Consider the following 21,023-nt stretch of genomic DNA (forward strand, 5'->3'; position numbering starts at 1 on the left):
TTGTGTGCTTGTGAAATGAGACCTGTCACACCTCCACTGGAACTGAAGCCCTGTAAAACTCTCTGGTTGAGAGATGTGGTATAGGCAGGGTTTGTGCTGGTCTTCTGGGGGAGGTCCTGCCACACTGGGACAAAGTTAGCATGACTGAGGAGGGCAATTCATTGGAGTGCAGGGTGTGGGGCTTAGTGTAGGCAGCTGGTGTGTGCACTGTACTGATTCCCACAGGTGGCTGTGTTTATGCTGAGGGGTGGGGGAGGAAAATGGCACTAGCCAGCTCTTTTGTTCTTGGAGTGGTGTCTCTTGTGAATGCTCTCAGGAACACTTGGCTCTATCCTAGCCAAGCCTGCTGACTTTTACAATTCCAGGCTTTAAGCCCCGCTGGTTGCAAGAACTCATGAAATTCTGCCCTTCTCACTTTCTAAGCCAGTGACTATGGGGAAACGTTCTCCTTGTGTATTCCCCTGTATGCTCCTCTCGCTCTCACCCTTCTCTGCATTCATTGCTCCCACCCCTCCACATCAGCCAAGATCCATTTCCGCCCTAAACCACATCTCTGCACTTCCTACCTTCTTCGATATGGCCTCTTCTCTCTTTAGTTGTGGAGTTGTTCTGTCAGTCTTCAGGTTGATTTCTCAGATATTTGATACTTATCTAGTTGTATTCGTGGGACAAAGAGAGTCTAGGTACCTTCCATCATCTTCCTGGCTATTTCTTGACTAATTTTAGGACATATGCCAGAGAAAAAGTGATGTGTGGCAACTTTCTCTAGGAAGAGAAGTACTTGCAGACACCATTATCCTTTCCCTAACTCAGAAAAGACACTTGTGGGAGCCAGTTCTGACACCTCCATCTATCTTGTTGGCATTACTTGCTCTGCTCCAGCATTTCCCTGTGATCTCACCCCACCCAACCCAACCAACTTGGCAGTTGCCTCCAAAAGTGGCTCCCACCCTGCCACACCTGGCAGTCAGCCTTGGCCAAGAGCAGCTCATCTACAAAGTGATGCCTGCCCTGGGAAGTGGGGAAGCTAACCTAACATACCAGCATGTCAATAGTAAGTGCTGCTGAGTCTCTCAGCTAGCCACACCAGGGGCAAGACCTGCCAAATACTGCACCTGCAGCAGTCACAGTGGGTCACTGCAACGGCTAGGCTGAGGACTAGTCCTGCTCACCACTGAGCCTACAGCAGCTTCAGCCAGGCTTCTCAGTGAGGTGCTCAAGAGGCAAACACTCCCACAAGAGCTCCCACAGTAGTCTTGGGTCAAGAACAACAGAGGGTGCAGGTAGCCCACACAGGGGATAGCCCTGGTTCTGGTGACCAGGGTGGAATGCACTATAACACACCACAGGATACCTTCTACATAAGGCAACCACTTTCAGAATCAGGCCTAATACACAGAAGCAAAGAATCAGAAAAAATCAGGAGACCAAGGAATAGGTTGAAATGAAAGAACAAGACAGAACAATAGAAAAACATCTAAATGCAATAGAGATAAGCAATCTACCTACTGAAGAGTTCAAAGATACTCACTGGACTTGAGAGAACAGTAGAAGATAGAAAGGTATAGAAAATATGAAAGAAACAGATTGAAAAATGCAGTAACTGAAGTGAAAAATACACCAGAGGGAATCAACAGCAGATTAGAGGATGCAGGAGAATGGTTCAGTGATCTGGAAGACAGGGTAATGGAAAGTAACCAAACTGAACAGAAAAAGAAAAAAGAATTTTAAAAAGAGACTAGGTTAAGAAACCTCCATGATAATACTAAGTGTAATGACATTCACATTGCAGGGGTCACAGAAGGAGAGAGAGAGATAGAGAGAGAACAAGAGAGAGAAGACAGTAGAAAACTTATTTGAAGAAATAATAGCCAAAACGTCCCTAATCTTGGGAAGGAAACAGAGATCCAGGCCCAGGAATTGCAGAAAAACTCAAATATGATGAACTTAAGGAAGTCCACACCAAGACACATAATTAAAATGGCAAAAATTAAAGACAAAGAATCTTAAAAGCAGCAAGAGGAAAGGTAACAGTTACATACAAGAGAAACCTCATAAGGCTATCAGCTGATTTTTGAGTAGGAACTCTGCAAACCAGAAGGGTGTGGCATAATATATTCAAAGTGCTGAAATGAATAACCTACAATCAAGAATATACTACCTGGCAGGGTTATCATTCAGAAAGAGTTTCCCAGACAAACAAAAGTTAGAGTTCATCACTACTAAACCAGCCTTACAAAGAATGTTAAAGGCACTTTAAGTGGAAATGAAAAGGCCATAAGTAGAAGAAAATTTCGAAAGGAAAAATATTTTACTGTTAAAAGCAAACATATAGTAATGGTAGTAATCAATCACTTATAAAGCTAGTATAAGTAGTAACTTGTATTATACCTATAAAAGTTGGTCAAGATACACCAAATAAAAAGATCTAAAATATGATATCATATACATAAAACATGAAGGAATAAAAATCTACTGCTTTTAGAATGTATTCAAAGTTAAGGAACCATCAACTTAATATAGACTACTATATATAAATAGGATGTTACAGATGTCACACTGACAACCTATGACAGATACACACACGCAAAACAGAAAGGAATCCAAAAATAACAATAATGGAAGTCATCAAACCACAAGGGAAGAGAGCAAAAAAAGAAGAAAAGAACAGGGAAGAATGCAAAAATAACAAGAATACAATTAACAAAATGGCCATAAGTATATACCTACCAATAATTACTTTAAGTAAATGGACTAAATGCTCCAATCAAAAGAAATTTGGTGACTAGGGGTGCCTAGTGGCTCAGTTGGTTGAGCATCCAACTTCAGCTCAGGTCATGATCTCACAGTTCATGAGTTTGAGCCTGGCATCAGGCTCACTGCTGTCAGCACAGCACCCGTTTGGGATCCTCTATCCCCCTGTCTCTCTGCCCCTCCCCCACTCAGGCTCTCTCTCAAAAATAAAATTTGGTAACTGGATAAAAAAAACAAGACGCATATGTATGCTGCCTAAAAGAAACTCATTTTAGATTTAAGGACACACAGAGATTAAAAATGAAGGGATAGACAAAGATATTTCATGCAAATGGAAACCACAAGAAACTTGGAGTAGCTATACTTACATCAGACAAAAGAGACTTTAAAACAAAGAATATAGGGGCGCCTGGGTGGCTCAGTCTGTTGGGCGACAGAGTTTGGCTGAGGTCACGATCTCACAGTTTCTGGTTTTGAGCCCTGCATCAGGGTCTGTGCTGACAGCTCAGAGCCTGGAGACTGCTTTGGATCTGTGTCTCCCTCTCTCTCTGTCCCTCCCCCGCTCACAGTCTCTGTTTCTCAAAAAGTGAATAAAAACGTTAAAAAAAATTTAAAACAAAGAGGAGCATTACATAATAATGAAGGGATCAATCCAACAAGAGAATATAACAATTGTAAATATCTACACATCCAATATAGGAGTACCTAAATATATGAAGCAAATATTAACAAACACAAAGGTAGAAATGTACAGTATAATACAATAATATGAGGGGACTTCAACATCCCATATCTATTTATGTATATATCATTTAGATAGCAGATCAATAAGGAAACAGTGGCTTTGGATGATACATCACACATGGTAGAGTTAACAGATATATACAGAAGATTCCATCCTAAAACAGAATACACATGAAACAAGTATACATGGAACATTCTCAAGGATAGATCATGTTAGTCCACAAAATCAGTCTCAATAAATTTAACATTTAAATAATATCAAGTATCTTTTCCAATCACAATGGTATGAAATGAGAAATCAATTACAAGAAAAAAACAGGAAGAAATACAAACACGTGGAGGCTAAACAACATATTACTAAATAGCCCAAATGGGTCAATGAAAAAAATTGAAGAGGAAATAAAAAAATACCTGGATACAAATGAAAATGGAAACATGATGGTTCAAAATCTTTGGGACACAGCAAAAGCGCTTCCAAGAGGGAAGGTTATAGCAATACAGGGCTATCTGAAAAACCAAGAAAAGTCTCAAACTTTCAAATTTTACACATAAAGGAACTAGAAAAAGTAGAACAAAGCCCAGAGTTAGCAGAAGGAAGAAAATAATCATGCTCAAAGTAGAAACAAATGAATTAGAGACTACAAATCATTAGAAAAGATCACTGAAACTAAGGGCTGTTTCTTTGAAAATTAAAATTGATAAACCTTTAGTACCACACTCACCAATAAAAAAAGAGGGCTCAAATAAATCAGAAATGAAAGAGAAGGTACAAACTAATCCATAGAAATGCAAGGATAATAAGATACTACATCAAAAATCATATACCAACAAATTAGATAATCTAGAAGAAATGGATAAATTAATGGAAACATACAATTCTCTAAGACTAAATGAGAAAGAACCAGAAAATCTGAACAGATCAATTATTAGTAACAGAATTTTGAATTTGTAATAAAAAAATTTCTAAGAAAAGTCTGGGACATGATGCTTTACAGGTGAATTCTAGCAAACATTTTAAGACAAATTAATAACTACCCCTCTCAAACTATTCCAAAAAACAGAAGAGGAAGGAATGCTTCCAAGTTCATTCTATAAGATCAGAATTATCCTGATACAAAAGAAGACAAATACAAAAACATAAAATTACAGACCAATATCCCTGATGAACACACATACAAAAATCTTCAACAAAATATTAGCAAACTGTATTTTAAAATACGTTAAAAGAGGATTTCGGGAAGATGGTGGGGTAGGAGGACACTGGGCTCACCGTGTCCTGCTGATCGATTAGATTCCACCCACCTCTGCCTAAATAACCCAGAAAACCACCAGAAGACTAGCAGAATGGACTCTCCGGAGCCAAGCATAGACAAGAGGTGCATGGAAGAGGGTAGGAAGGGTGGAGAGGTGGTGCGTGCTACACGGACTGGCGGGAGGGAGCCAGGGCAGTGGAGGGGCAGCCACCCAGCAAGGCAGAGCCCCCAAGTCTGGCTTGCAAAAGCGGAGGGGCCAGACTGCATGAGTTCTGACAGCCAGCAGGACTTACATCTGGAATATTAAAAGTCAATAGCTCTGTTCTCAGAGAGCAGGGAGGGCGAGAGGACACCAGGAGGGAGAGTTGCTGAACCCTAGAAGACAGCGCTCAGCTTGGCGGGGAACAAAGGCGCTGGCCAGCGCCATCTCCCTCTCCCATCCCCCAGCCGAATTTCCAAAAGGAACCAGTTCCCATCACCAAACTTGCTTGCACCACACAAACACCCAACTGTGTGCTTCTGTGGATCCATCCCTCCACCGGGTCTGCCTCCCTCCTGGTGCTGATAGGCCCCTCCTGCACCACCAAAGGCAAAGTGAGCTGAGCTTGCTCCTCCTGCCCCTTGGCACCTTGCGGATCCACCCCAGCTAATACTCCAGATCCCATAGAAGCAGCACCACAATCCTGGCAGTGTGCAAGTAGCCCAGACGGGAGTCACACTACTCCACAGTGAGTCCTTCCCCTGGGAGAGGAGAAGATAAGGTACACACCAGTCTGATTGTGGCCCCAGCAGTGGGCTCGGAGCAGACATTGGGTCTGACTGAGGCCCTGCCCACTGTACTCTGGACAGTACAGGGGAAGTGCCCTGCAGTTTGGAGCTACCCCAGGGACTACCCAAAGTGATGAAACGGAAGAATTCTCCTCAAAAGAAACTCCAGGAAGTAGCGACAGCTAACAAATTCATCAAAAACGATTTAAGCAATATAATGGAACAAGAATTTAGAATAATAGTCATAAAATTAAATGCTGGGCTTGAAAAAAGTATAGAGGACAGCAGAGAATCTATTGCTACAGAGATCAAGGACTAAGAAATAGTCATGAGGAGCTAAAAAAAATAGTATAAATGATGTGCAAAATAAAATGGAGGCGACCACAGCTTGGATTGAGGAGGCAGAGGAGAGATTGGTGACTTAGAAGATAAAATTATGGAAAAAGAGGAAGCTGAGAAAAAGAGAGATAAAAAAAAATCCAGGAGTATGAGAGGAGAATTAGAGAACTAAGTGATGCAATCAAACGGAACAATATCTGGATAATAGGAATTCCAGAAGAGGAAGAGAGAGAGAAAGGGGCTGAAAGTGTACCTGAACAAATCATAGCTGAGACTTCCCTGATGTGGGGAAGGAAAAAGGCATTGAAATCCAAAAGGCACAGAGAACTCCCTTCAGACATAACTTGAATCGATCTTCTGCATGACATATCATAGTGAAACTGGCAAAACACAAGGATAAAGAGAAAATTCTGAAAGCAGCTAGGGATAAACAGGCTCTAACCTACAAAGGGAGACCCATAAGACTAGTGGCAGACCTATCTACTGAAACTTGGCAGGCCAGAAAGGAATGGCAGGAAATCTTCAAGGCAATGAACAGAAAAAAAATATGCAGCCGAGAATCCTCTACCCAGCAAATCTGTCATTTAGAATAGAAGGAGAGATAAAGGTCTTCCCAAACAAACAAAAACTGAAGGAATTCATCACCACTAAACCAGCCCTACAAGAGATCCTAAGGGGGATTCTGTGAGTGAAATGTTACAAGGACCACAAAATACCAGAGACATCACTACAAGCATGAAATCTACAGACATCACAATGACTCTAAACCCATATCTTTCAATAATAACACTGAATGTAAGTGGACTAAACGCTCCAACCAAAAGACATACGGTATCAGTATGGATAAAAAAAACAAGACCCATCTATTTGCTGTCTATAAGAGACTCATTTTAGACCTGAGGACACCTTCAGATTGAAAGTGAGGGGGTGGAGAACTATCTATCATGCTACTGGAAGTCAAAAGAAAGCTGGAGTAGCCATACCTATATCTGATAAACTAGACTTTAAATTAAAGGCTGTAACAAGAGATGAAGAAGGGCATTATATAATAAGTACAGGGACTATCCATCAGGAAGAGCTAACAATTATAAATGTCTATGCACCAAATACGGGAGCCCCCAAATATATAAAACAATCACAAACAGAAGCAACCTTATTGATAAGAATGTGGTAATATCAGGGGGCTTTAATACTCCACTTAAAACAATGGATAGATCATCTTGACACAGGATCAATAAAGAAACAAGAGCCCTGACTGATACATTGGATCAGATGGACTTGACAGATATATTTAGAACTCTGCATCCCAAAGCAACAGAATATACTTTCTTCTTGAGTGCACATGGAACATTCTCCAAGATAGATCACATACTGGGTCACAAAACAGCCCTTCATAAGTATACAAGAATTGAGATCATACCATGCATACTTTCGGACCACAATGCTATGAAACTTGAAATCAACCACAGGAAAAAGTTTGGAAAACCTCCAAAAGCATGGAGGTTAAAGAACACCCTACTAAAGAATGAATGGGTCAACCAGGCAATTAGAGAAGAAATTAAAAAATGGAAACAAACGAAAATGAAAATACAACAATCCAAACGCTTTGGGATGCAGTGAAGGCAGTCCTGAGAGGAAAATACATTGCAATCCAGGCCTATCTCAAGAAACAAGAAAAATTCCAAATACAAAATCTAACAGCACACCTAAAGGAAACAGAAGCAGAGCAGCAAAGGCACCCCAAACCCAGCAGAAGAAGAGAAATAATAAAGATCAGAGCAGAAATAAACAATATAGAATCTAAAAAACCTGTAGAGCATATCAATGAAACCAAGAGTTGGTTTTTTGAAAAAATAAACAAAATTGATAAACCTCTAGCCAGCCTTCTCAAAAAGAAAAGGGAGATGACCCAAATAGATAAAATCATGAATGAAAATGGAATTATTACAACCAATCCCTCAGAAATACAAGCAATTATCAGGGAATACTATAAAAAATTATATGCCAACAAACTGGACAACCTGGAAGAAATGGACAAATTCCTAAGCACCCACACATTTCCAAAACTCAAACAGGAGGAAATGGAAAGCTTGAACAGACCCATAACCAGCGAAGAAATTGAATCAGTTATCAAAAATCTCCCAACAAATGAGAGTCCAGGACCAGATGGCTTCCCTGGGGAATTCTACCAGACATTTAAAGCAGAGATAATACCTATCCTTCTCAAGCTGTTCCAAAAAATAGAAAGGGAAGGAAAACTTCCAGACTCATTCTATGAAGCCAGTATTACTTTGATTCCTAAACCAGACAGAGACCCAGTAACAAAAGAGAACTATAGGCCAATATCCCTGATGAATATGGATGCAAAAATTCTCAATAAGATACTAGCAAATCGAATTCAACAGCTTATAAAAAGAATTATTCACCATGATCAAGTGGGATTCATTCCTGGGATGCAGGGCTGGTTCAACATTCGCAAATCAATCAACGTGATACATCACATTAATAAAAGAAAAGATAAGAACCATATGATCCTGTCAATTGATGCAGAAAAAGCATTTGACAAAATTCAGCATCCTTTCTGAATAAAAACCCTCAAGAAAGTCGGGATAGAAGGAACATACTTAAGTATCATAAAAGCCATTTATGAAGAGCCCACAGCTAATATCACCCTCAATGGGGAAAAACTGAGAGCTTTCCCCCTGAGATCAGGAACACGACAGGGATGTCCACTCTCACTGCTGTTGTTTACCATAGTGTTGGAAGCGCTAGCATCAGCAATCAGACAACAAAAGGAAATCAAAGGCATCAAAACTGGCAAAGATGAAGTCAAGCTTTCACTTTTTGCAGATGACATGATATTATACGTGGAAAACCAGATAGACTCCACCAAAAGTCTACTAGAATGGATACATGAATTCAGCAAAGTTGCAGGATACAAAATCAGTGTACAGAAATCAGTTGCATTCTTATACACTAATAATGAAGCAACAGAAAGACAAATAAAGAAACTGATCCCATTCACAATTGCACCAAGAAGCATAAAATACCTAGGAATAAATCTAACCAAAGATGTACAAGATCTGTATGCTGAAAACTATAGAAAGCTTATGAAGGAAACTGAAGAAGATATAAAGAAATGGAAAAATATTCCGTGCTCATGGGTTGGAAGAATAAATATTGTTAAAATGTTAATACTACCCAAAGCTATCTACACATTCAATGCAATCCCAATCAAAATTGCACCAGCATTCTTCTCGAAACTAGAACAAGCAATCCTAAAATTCATATGGAACCACAAAAGGCCCCGGGTAGCCAAAGTAATTTTGAAGAAGAAGACCAAAGCAGGAGGCATCACAATCCCAGACTTTAGCCTCTACTACAAAGCTGTCATCATCAAGACAGCATGGTATTGGCACAAAAACAGACACATAGACCAATGGAATAGAATAGGAACCCCAGAACTAGACCCACAAAAGTATGGCCAACTAATCTTTGACAAAGCAGGAAAGAATATCCAATGGAAAAAAGACAGTCTCTTTAACAAATGGTGCTGGAAGAACTGGACAGCAACATGCAGAAGGTTGAAACTAGACCACTTTCTCACACCATTCACAAAAATAAACTCAAAATGGATAAAGGACCTGAATGTGAGACAGGAAACCATCAAAACCCTAGAGGAGAAAGCAGGAAAAGACCTCTCTGACCTCAGCCGTAGCAATTTCTTACTCGACACATCCCCAAAGGCAAGGGAATTAAAAGCAAAAATGAACTATTGGGACCTCATGAAGATAAAAAGCTTCTGCACAGCAAAGGAAACAATCAACAAAACTAAAAGGCAATCAACGGAATGGGAAAAGATATTTGCAAATGACATATCGGACAAAGGGCCAGTATCCAGAATCTATAAAGAGCTCACCAAACGCCACACCCAAAAAACAAATAATCCAGTGAAGAAATGGGCAGAAAACATGAATAGACACTTCTCTAAAGAAGACATCTGGATGGCCAACAGGCACATGAAAAGATGCTCAACGTCGCTCCTTATCAGGGAAATACAAATCAAAACCACACTCAGATATCACCTCACACCAGTTAGAGTGGCTAAAACGAACAAACCAGGAGACTATAGATGCTGGAGAGGATGTGGAGAAACGAGAGTCTTCCTGCACTGTTGGTGGGAATGCAAACGGGTGCTGCCACTCTGGAAAACAGTGTGGAGGTTCCTCAAAAAATTAAAAACAGACCTACCCTATGACCCAGCAATAGCACTGCTAGGAATTTACCCAAGGGATACAGGAGTACTGATGCATAGGGGCACTTGTACCCCAATGTTTATAGCAGCACTCTCAACAATAGCCAAATTGTGGAAAGAGCCTAAATGTCCATCAACTGATGAATGGATAAAGAAATTGTGGTTTATATACACAATGAAGTACTATGTGGCAATGAGAAAGAATGAAATATGGCCCTTTGTAGCATCGTGGATCAAACTGGAGAGTGTGATGCTAAGTGAAATAAGCCATACAGAGAAAGACAGATACCATATGTTTCACTCTTACGTGGATCCTGAGAAACTTAACAGGAACCCATGGGGGAGGGGAAGAAAAAAAAAAAAAAGGTTAGAGTGGGAGAGAGCCAAAGCATAAGAGACTCTTAAAAACTGAGAACAAACTGAGGGCTGATGGGGGGTGGGAGAGAGGGGAGGGTGGGTGATGGGTATTGAGGAGGGCACCTTTTGGGATGAGCATTGGGTGTTCTATGGAAACCAATTTGAAAATAAACTTCATATATTGAAAAAAAATAAAAATAAAAAAAATAAATAACCATTGAAAAAAAAGAAAGAAATCTTGCCATTCCCAACAACATGGATGGTCCTAAAAAGTATTATGCTAAGTTAAATAAGATAGAAAAACACAAATACCATGATTTAACTTCTAAGTGTAATGTAAAAAACGAAATAGGGGTGCCCGTGTGGCTCAGTCAGTTAAGTGTCTGACACTTGATTTCAGCTTAGGTCATAATATCACGGTTTGTGAGTTCAAGCCCTGTGTCAGGCTCTGCACTGATAGCGCAGAGCCTGCTTGGGATTATCTCTCTCCGCCTCTTTCTCTGCTCTTACCCCACTCTTGCTCTTTCTCTCTCAAAATAAATATTAAAAAAAATAAGTGGGAAAGGGAAACAAAAGGGGAAAAGTAAGGGAAATAAAAACAGACTCACAGAGAACAAACTAGTGGTTGCCAGAGGGAAGGGTGGTGGGGGGATAAATGAAATAGGTGAGGAAGATTAAGAGGTACAAACTGCCAGTTATACAATAAGTCACTGGGATAAAGTACAGTATAGGGAATATATTCAAAATATAGTAACAATTTTGGTAAGAGATGGTAACTATGCATCAGTAGCAAGAATTCTGAAGTGTACATAATTGTCAAATCATTGTGTTGTACACCTGAAACTCATGTGTCAACTATACTTCAAGTAAAAAAAAAAAAATGAATCCACATATATGACCAGTGCCCAGACCAAGAATAAAATGTTACCAACACTTCACAAACCCCTCTCGTGCTTTCTCTCAGTCACTTACTAAACTTCTACATCCCAAAGAGTAACCCTATCCTATTAGGATTAATTTTGTCTGTTTTATAACTTTATAAGAATGGATTGCTATAGTATATACTATTCTGCATCTGTCTTTTTAAACTCAACATTGCTAAATTCAACTGTTTTTGCTTGTAGTAATATTTTCATTGGTTTTTTTTAAACATTTTTTTAATCTTTATTTTTTTAATTTTGGCGGTAATTTTTATTTTTTTATTTTTCTATTTTATTTTTTTGATGGAGAAATAGTTTTATTTATTTTTTTGTTTTTCCTCTTTTTTCCTTTTTTTTTAATATGAAATTTATTGTCAAATTGGCTTCCATACAACACCCAGTGCTCATCCCAACAGGTGCCCTCCTCAATACCCATCATCCCACTCTCTCCTCCCTCCTACCTGCCAGAGAGAGAGAGACAGAGCATGAGCAGGGGAGGTACAGAGAGGGAGGGACACACAGAATCCGAAGCAGGCTCCAGGCTCTGACCTGTTAACACAGAGCCTGACATGGGGCTTGAACCCATGAACCATGAGATCATGACCTGAGCCAAAGTCAGATGCTCAATCAACTGAGCCACCCAGGTGCCCCAATATTTTCATTGTTATATTCTATTGTATGACTGTATCACATTTTACTGTTGATGGGCATTTGAGTAGTTTGCAGTTTACCAGCATATAGTGTTGGCAGGAATGTTTTTGTATGTGTCTTTTATGCATGTAATACATGACTAAAAGTAGCACAAACGGGTCATAAAACATGCTATTCCAACTTCAGTGGCTACTGTCAAAAAATTTTCCAAAGTGGTTGCATCTATTTACACTCTTCAGTACTGTATGAGAGTTCCAGTTGCTCCATGTTTGCTATATTTGATACTGTGTGGGTTCTTTTTTAAGCCACTCTGTTGTATGCTTGTCAAGTTCTCTTTTAAAGCTAGTATTAGAGTTTAGAACCAACACCCTTTAAAAACTAACTAGTTAAGGGGAACCTCGTGGCTCAGTTGGTTAAGCATCCGACTCTTGATATTTGGCTCAGGGCATAATCTCAGGGTGGTGAGATTGAGCCCCATGTTGGGCTCCGTGCTGGGTATGGAGCTGCTTGAGACTCTCTCTCCCTCTCTCTGCACTTCCCCCACTGTCTCTAAAAACAAAACAAAACAAAATAAAAAAACTAACTGGTTTATGAGTTTAAGGTTTTGATAATATGAGATAAATTATAAAGTCCACAGTCATATCCAAACTGCAATAATAATAAATACTTTTTTTCTTAAATTTTAAGTAGGCTTCATGACCAATGTGGGGCTTGACCTCACGATCTGAGATCAAGAGTGGCATGCTGTACTGACTGAACCAGCCAGGCAACTCAATAATAAACACTGGCGATAAATAAAGAGACTCTTTCAATTTTTCAGTATCAAGCACTGAGATATCAGAAAAAACTTTCATTTCACCTTTCACAATTTACCAAGGTTGGGCTGTTGCAATTACTCAGCTCTGCCCTTGAATGCAGCCATAAACCATATGTAAATGTGTGGATGTGGCTATGTATACTTCTACAGACTCTGTATATATGTGATTAAATTTCTTTATATTAGTATGATACTAATTCTCATAGGGTTCTGTAAGGAATAAATGAGTTACATTAGAGGATATAAAATAGTTACTGGAATATGTAAGAGTGTAATAAACGTTAGATATTATCATTACTTTTTAAAAGTAACATCTTGAAGTATGGAAATAACTCTTGCATTTTTGGATTTGGTGTGGACCAGTTGGTTAGTTGATATCAGAGCCAATCTACAGGTGCTGGTACAAACCTATCCCTACTACTAAAGCAACTTTTTCTACCCCTCCATGAGGAACAAAGCCAAACTGCATAGGACCATTTGACAACTTGTGGTATTTTAAGGTTTGTCAACTGTAACCCAAAAGTATGTAAAACCTTGAGGAAATGTAAACATTTATTTTTATAACTTGTTGTTTTCACAGTCATTTAAACTTCTTTTTAAGTTTGCTTATTTTGAGAGGGGGGAGGGACAGGGAGAGAGAGAGAGAATCCCAAGCAGACTCCACACTGTCTGTGCAGAGCCCAACACAAGACTCAAACTCACAAACCAGGAGATTGTAACATGAGTCGAAATCAAGAGTCAGATGCTTAACGGACTGAGTTAAGGTGCCCCTAGCCACTCTAGTCATTTAACTTTTAATCAGGCCATTTTAAAAATCCAAATTATGAAAGAATATTTTATTTTTTTAATATTTATTTATTTATTTTGAGAGGGGGTTAGGGGAAGGGAGAGAGAGAATGAGAATGAATCCCAAGGAGGCTCCACATGGTCAGCACAGAGCCTGATGTGGGGCTTGATCCCATGAAACACAAGATCATGATCTGAGCTGAAATCAAGAGTCAGATGCTTAACCAACTGAACCAACCAGGCACCCCCCTTTTTTTGAAAGAGTATTTTAAAACCAAACCTAATAATTAAAATGAATAATTATTGTTACTATTAACCCTAATTTGCTAATGCAGAAACAAGCTTCGCTGGACATTTTTGCCAAGAAAAGATATACTTTCTCTGAATTAAACCAGAGCAGGAAACCAAATGATGATAATGGAAGTGATTTAGAAACAATGAAGACCCAAAGTGCATGTCAATTCTACTCAGAAACATGATTCCTCATCTTGAATTGAGCTTTGGAGCTATAACTGATGATGAGAAGTGCTAAAATCCCCAAACCCAGTGTTTTGAAATTATGATCAATGATGCTATAAACAATCTTGAACACTTCTCCTAGTACACATGTGTAAGATTTCCTCTAGGGTATATACCAAGGAATACAGTTTTCTGGGTCATAGAGAATATGCATCATCAATTTACTAGATAACATCAAATTATCCAAAGTGATTGTACCAGTTCTGTATGCCCATTAACAAGTACACAAGTTCCTGTGTGCAGTCTCATCAGTACTTACTAATCAATGTTTAATTTTTTGACAACACTTAAAAGGAAGTTTCATTGTAGTTTTCTTTATCCATTTTAAAAATTAAGTTATAATTTACATACAGTAAAATTATCTTTTTAGTGTGTAGTTCATATTTTTCATTTTTCCTCTGTGCTTAATTCAGAATTATTTCTTCACATTTTTCTTCTAGTTCACTAATTCTGTCTTCAGCAGGATCTAATCTATTAATTCTGTTTTTAATTTTAGCATTTCTAGTTCTCTTCTGTAGTTTTTTTCTTTTCCAAATCTACTTGGTTATAACACTAGCCAGATTTAAGGGCTTTAGAGCCACATGTGGCTGGAGGCCATTATATTGGACAGTGCATATGTAGAGTATTTCCATCAACTCCAAATATTCTATTGGACAGCTTTGCTCTAGAGTTGTTTTTCCTTCTGCCAGGTACAAGTAGGTATCACCAGCCTTGGAAACCACTTAACTTAATTTGAGGGTTGTTTTTTGTTTTTGTTTTGTTTTTTGAACCATGCAGGTGGTATTAAGTTGGGCTGCAAAAATGCATGAAGCTTATCTTGAGATTATGAATTCTCAGGGAAGATTATTTTTCGGTTTTGTTGTGGGTCTGAAGATATCCATGGGTAACAGATTCTATTCCTTTGTTCAGATGATGAGAGTAATGTTGCAAACACCAGACCAGTTTCAGAAAGCCCCTGTGTGCTGAGTGAACCACAACCCTTGGTTTTACCTCGAGTGCCACAGTCGAAGGTGCTGTCCATCACCTCAAATACAGTAAGCCCCACACGGGAATGTACTGGAGAACCTATGACTGTTCTTGCCAGAAGTTTGCTCAGAGTTATTTGCCTTAATTTTATTATTTATGACTTAACTTTTTTTCAGTAATGTGTTTATCACAATAATCCAGTGACTCTGCACTTATAAGTTTAATTTCAGTTTAAAAAATTAATAGCTAATTAGGGTTAATAGCTTTTTTAAAAAGTCACCCATAAGTTACACAACGTAGAATCAGCTATATGGTTAGCCTAAGTCTGTTTGGGAGAAGAATAAAGGATATGACGAAAAGGGTAACATCATATGCTTTGAATTTCTCCATTTTGACTCCTTTTTCTCTTCTCTCAGCCTACCTGATTTTTATTTTTGACATTTGAATCTGTTGACTTTTTTGCCTTTTGGATGTTTAGTACTCATTAATAACTGAGGCATAAAAAGCAAACCAAAGTAAGGAAAAAGTAGTCCCAATTAAATCTGTGGACAGACATAAGGACAGCCATTTCTTGCAGAAGGCTGATGAACCTGGTCTCACATCGCCTCATCTAGTCCCAATTCCTACATGGTAGTTTCAGTGTTAACTTGTGGCCAACAAAAAAGGGGTGGGGGGATTCTAATCCTTGAGCCATGCTCATCAACCCTGAGTTTTACAACCAGATCTAGTATTTGCTTTGTTGGCATACTGGCTGATATTGTCCTGCTGGATTTACATATGTGTTACATAAAAATAAAATCAGGAAGGCCCATCCATATCTTATCACATTGGTGGCTTAACCAGGTAAACTAATGTTCTTGGTGGTAATAAAATACTTCTAACATGCTTAAGTAAGTGGTCTGACTATGGGTTAGGTACCCTAAGTTATGAATAGTTAACTTAAATGTTTCTGGCTGCTAGTGACCAAAGGAAAGAGAAGCGTTAGTTCAAAGATTCCTGAGAGAAAGTAGGAGGAAAATGCATGCTACAGCAGAAAAGGAGATAGCCAGAAAGGGCACTGAACTGATGATCTGACAGAGAAAATCAACAGCACTTCAAGGTGGCAATGTCAGTCCAAGGAAGATTAAACCCTGGTAACACTAGAACAAGTAAGATTAACTCTTTCTAATAAAAGTCTTCAGATTTTAGGTAATGACAGTAGCTGACTGCTCCAGGGTAGTGAAAGAGAAAGTATGTTTGTGCAGAGTAGAAGATTGTTTGATGGTGAAAGAGATTACATCAGAGTTTACTTTTTTTTTTTCTATTTTTGTTTCATATTTTGTTTTCTTTTTGGTTTTCTTTTCTAATGTAAATAATGATAGTAATGAAGTTCTCTATCCCTTATCAGAGTGGCTGTCAACAGCTTTCATCTCAGTTGATCAGGCTTCCCTTGCCTGCTGTCATTTAAAAATGAAGAGAAAAGGACTCTGACTTGTGATTTTAACAGTGGACTTGGGGACCCAGCTAGGCTACTGGAGAAAGATATTACAAAAGTTAAGGCATAGGAGAAAAATGTACAGATCTCCTAATTTGTAAATATTGTCTTTCGGCAAAGTTGGGAAACCAAGCAAGTATCTTCACCAACCAATAACAAGTAACATTTTCTCTTGACATGTAGATGAATCTCTGTCAAGCAGCAAGTGGTCATCAGCCAAATGTGAATGGTCTCTTGGTCCATGGGATGCCTCTACAACCAAGAAATCTCTCCCTAATGGACAAGCTACTGTAAGAAGTATAAAATTTTAATAGACTCTAGAATTTAGATAGATCACTGAGAAATAAAAGGAAAGCTAAATCAGTTGATCAATATGCATATTGAGTACCTACCAAGCAACCAGAGAAATTTGTGAAGTAAAAACATCTAAGGAAATGGTTTCCATCCTAAAGGAGCAGATAATGTAACTGGAAAGAGAAGACACACATGGGTAAAAAGAGACCCATATAGGGCATCTTTGTGACTGAATGTCAAGTGTGTGGTACCCAGAATGAATGCATGGTGATCCCAAAGAAGGAAGGCATTTTGGTGGGTAACTGTAGGTTTGAACTTTTCCTTCAAAGATGGGAGTTTGGATAAGCAGAGAAGAGCAACAATGCTATTGTAGGTAGGAGGAATGGTGTGGGGAAAGGTTTGGAAACAAGAAAATAAGAACTGTTTAGAAGAGAAAGCAGACCAGTTTTGCTATAATGAGAAAAGGAAGAGGTAGGTCACAATTTTAATGCTTCTGACCTAAGACCACTGACAATCTTTCAGAGTTAAAACAGATATATCATGGTGTAATTAGTGGTTAAAAAGGCTATGAAATTGATGAAGGCTGGGACCAGACTGGGGGTTTTGAATGCCATGTTTTTGAGATCCATTTATGTTGTTGCACATGATCTTCTCTTTTATTGCCAAGTAAGATTCTACTGTAAGAATACATCACAATTCATTTTCCATTCTCCTGTTAGTGAACACCTGGGGTGTTTCCAGATCGGGGCTGTTATGCTTAAAGGCACTATAAACATTCTTGCACAGGTCTTTTTTTTGTAGACCTATGGCCTCATTTTTCTTGGGTCAGTATGTAGACAGTGTCATAGGACAAGTATATGTTTAATTTTATAAGAAACTGCCATAGTTTGCCAAAGCTAATTACACCATTTGACACTTCTGCCAGCAATGTATGATTCAGTTGGGAGCACATATATTTAAATCAGGAATCTGAAAGATAGATTTCACAGCAGAACACAGATTGAAGCAGGAGGAACTGAAGGTAAAGAGTCTAATTAACATAGGGATTCAAGAGGCACCTGAGTAGCTCAGTGAGAAGAGCATGCAACTCTTTATCTTGGGATTGTGAGTTCGAGCCCCATGCTGGGGTGGAGAGATTACTTAAAAAAAGGGGGGGGGAGGCGTCTGGGTGGTTCAGTCGGTTAAGCGTCCAACTTTGGCTCAGGTCATGATCTCACATCTTGTGGATTCGAGCCCCACATTGGGCTCTGTGCTGACGGCTCAGAGCCTGGAGCCTGCTTCAGATTCTGTGTCTCCCTCTCTCTCTGCCCCTCTCCTACTTGCACTCTATCGCTCTCAAAAATAATAAAAAACATTAAAAAACTAAAAGAAAGGGGCGCCTGGGTGGCTCAGTCGGTTAAGCGTCCAACTTCAGCTCAGGTCACAATCTTGCGGTCTGTGAGTTCGAGCCCGGCGTCAGGCTCTGGGCTGATGGCTCAGAGCCTGGAGCCTGCTTCGGGTTCTTTGTCTCCCTCTCTCTATGCCCCTCCCCTGTTCATGCTCTGTCTCTCTCTGTCTCAAAAATAAATAAACGTTAAAAAAAAAAAAAGCTAAAAAAAATAAGAATTATATATGTGTGTGTCTATATATATATGTGTGTGTGTGTGCATGTATGTGTATGTGTATGTGTGTGTGTGTGTGTGTGTGTGTGTGTTCAAGCATGAGCTACTAAAAGTCTGTACTCAAGTTGTAGCAAAAGATAAGAAAGGAATGGAATATTTTAGGAGCTACTGTAAAAGAAATCAGATTCTATAAAAATAGAAGAACCAAAGTCAACTCTGAGAAGGGAAACTTGTTTCAAGGGAAACTTGTTGTGGGATAAAGATGAATTTGGTTTGGGGTGTGTTGAGTTTATAATGCCAGGCCATCTCACTGGCAACATCAAAGAGGTCACCTTTGGAAGGTGATCTAGAAGTCACTTGGCTAGAGGTGATACTGAATCCAGAATTATAAAATAAAGATAAGCATAGAGCACTTAAGGCCTAAAGCTTCTGTAATGGAAAGGAGTTTGGGTGTGGAAAGGCTAATAAGTGAATGGTTAGGGAGGCAGGAAGACCAGCAAGATCTCTTGTGAGTAATGCTCAAGGTTTAGTCCATTCCTTGATAGGTATTTCCCCTTCACAGTCCTCCAAACACTGAGGTATAGTTTGCACAACAAGACATCAAAGGGCCTGAAAGTTTGAGAAACTTGTTGAAAGCCAAAAGAGCATGTGGTAGAGCTTAATTCTTTCACTTTCCCTCCATTTCCTTGTCCAAATGCTCTCCTAGGTGTCTTATAGCACAAATGTCTCTCCTATGTTTTAAAAAAACAAAATAAAAACCCCCAAGTCTGTAGGGCAAAGTTTAAACTACTGAACTGTTTCGGCATGATATTTTACTTATCCGAGTACCTACAGAAAAGTGTTATTTCAGTTGCTTATGCAAATAGAGATCTTCTGTAGTCCTAGTGCCCTGGGCAGCAGGAGGCTCTGGACCTTTTACCTGCTTCCAGCTTTCCAAGGAACCCAAACCCCTACCCCCGCAGGCTCCAACAAGCGTGGCATTTTTTTTTTTTTAATTTTTAAATTTATTTTGAGAGAGCAGAAGTGGGAGAGGAAGAGAGAGGGAGACACAGAATCCAAAGCAAGCTCCAGGCTCTGAGCTGTCAGCACAGAGCCCGATGCAGGGCTCGAACCACGAACTGAGAGATTATGACCTGAGCCAAAGTAGGACATTTAACGGCCTGAGCCACCTAGGCGCCCCACGAGCTCAGCATTTTAATCTTTGAGTGGGAGCCACACCGGTGCCACGTTGCTTCCAAGCAGCAATATTTGCCTTTCAACTCTTTCCTTTGGCACAAAGAATGCCTCAAATATGGTGGGGATCTCATTCCCTGAGGTAAACTTTCGGGAAGCACTCTAGTGTAGGTACTCCTCAGGTTGGCCTTCACTGTAACTGAAGAAGTCATGGTCTTGGCAGGTGAATAATGGATTTGCTTTCCCAAATCTCCATTCTATTAAATTACTTGTATGACTAAAATGATGTCCTTTTAAGAACACATTCTCAGAGTGCCTGGGTGGCTCAGTAGGTTAAGCATCCGACTCTTGGTTTTGGCTCAGGTCATGATCTCACGGTTCGTGAGTTCAAGCCCCACATCAGGCTCCGCACTGACAATGTAGAGCCAGCGTGGGATTCTCCCTTTCCTCCCCTCTGTCTACTCCTCCCCTGCTTGCTCTCTCTCAAAATAAATAAACTTAAAAAAAAAAACAAAACAGAACACATTCTTATGCCTGAACTAGATTATGTAGTTTGTATAAACTAGATTCCTTTGCCTTTTTCTCCCTTGAATGTATTTTACACTCTAAGCTTTTGAGTCCTGTTTCTCTATACATAGCAATTCTGATTTCATTGTGGGTTTCTGATTTGGCCACTAGAGATCTTGATGACAAGCTACTTATGAGACCTGGATCCAGTACCATCCTTTCAACCCGAAATTGGCCGAATCGAGCCCTGGAGCTTAGTACATCAGCTCTGTCATACACAGTGCAGTCCGCCAGGAGACGCAATCCCCCACCACGTACGCTTCATCCCATCAGCACAAGCCATTCACGCGCTGGAACGCCAAGGCCCGTGGAAGAAATCCTCAGAGGATCCCGAGTGTAGGTTTCAAAGCAGAATTTTTGGAAACTGTGATAAAACTAATGAAGACTTTTATGAACAGAATGAATTTAAATGTAGCATTTAAATATATGCTTAGAAATTAATCATTACATATTCTCATGATTGTTTAAATTCAATATAGAAAAGATGTGGTTACATTTGAATATAATACGGTTATTGGATCTTTCTGTTAGTCTAGCTTAAGATTTATATTTCTACAAATGAATGGCTAGAATACTTCAGTGACACTTATCTAAGGAATAAAACATATGTATCTTATTAAACATCTTCCTTAGTGGGTATATGTTCAGTGAAATTCATCCCAAAATAATAGATCCTCTGAATATTTTTCTGTACCATTGGGATCTGCTTATTCTACTGACAATGATAACATTTTAACCTCAGATAAGTACTTGCCTACATACCAGGAAAAATAAACCTTAGCACT

At 39.3% G+C, this 21,023-nt stretch overlaps 1 protein-coding gene across 8 annotated transcripts in view; it reads left to right on the forward strand.

Moving 5' to 3' along the window:
- The window catches only part of FAM149B1 (family with sequence similarity 149 member B1), an 86,869-nt gene that overhangs the window by 60,080 nt on the left and 5,766 nt on the right, over nt 1–21,023 (forward strand). For 6 of the 8 annotated variants that reach the window (XM_058696693.1, XM_058696691.1, XM_058696692.1 and 3 more), the window contains exons 8-10: nt 15,073–15,197; nt 16,787–16,893; nt 20,350–20,574. In XM_058696693.1, coding sequence (XP_058552676.1) covers nt 15,073–15,197; nt 16,787–16,893; nt 20,350–20,574 — 457 coding nt within the window. The remainder of the gene's footprint in view (nt 1–15,072; nt 15,198–16,786; nt 16,894–20,349; nt 20,575–21,023) is intronic. The other 2 variants (XM_058696690.1, XM_058696696.1) reach the window with 2 other exon arrangements.

This window comes from Neofelis nebulosa, chromosome 13, assembly GCF_028018385.1.
Source record: "Neofelis nebulosa isolate mNeoNeb1 chromosome 13, mNeoNeb1.pri, whole genome shotgun sequence".
Classification (NCBI taxonomy): Eukaryota; Metazoa; Chordata; class Mammalia; order Carnivora; family Felidae; genus Neofelis; species Neofelis nebulosa.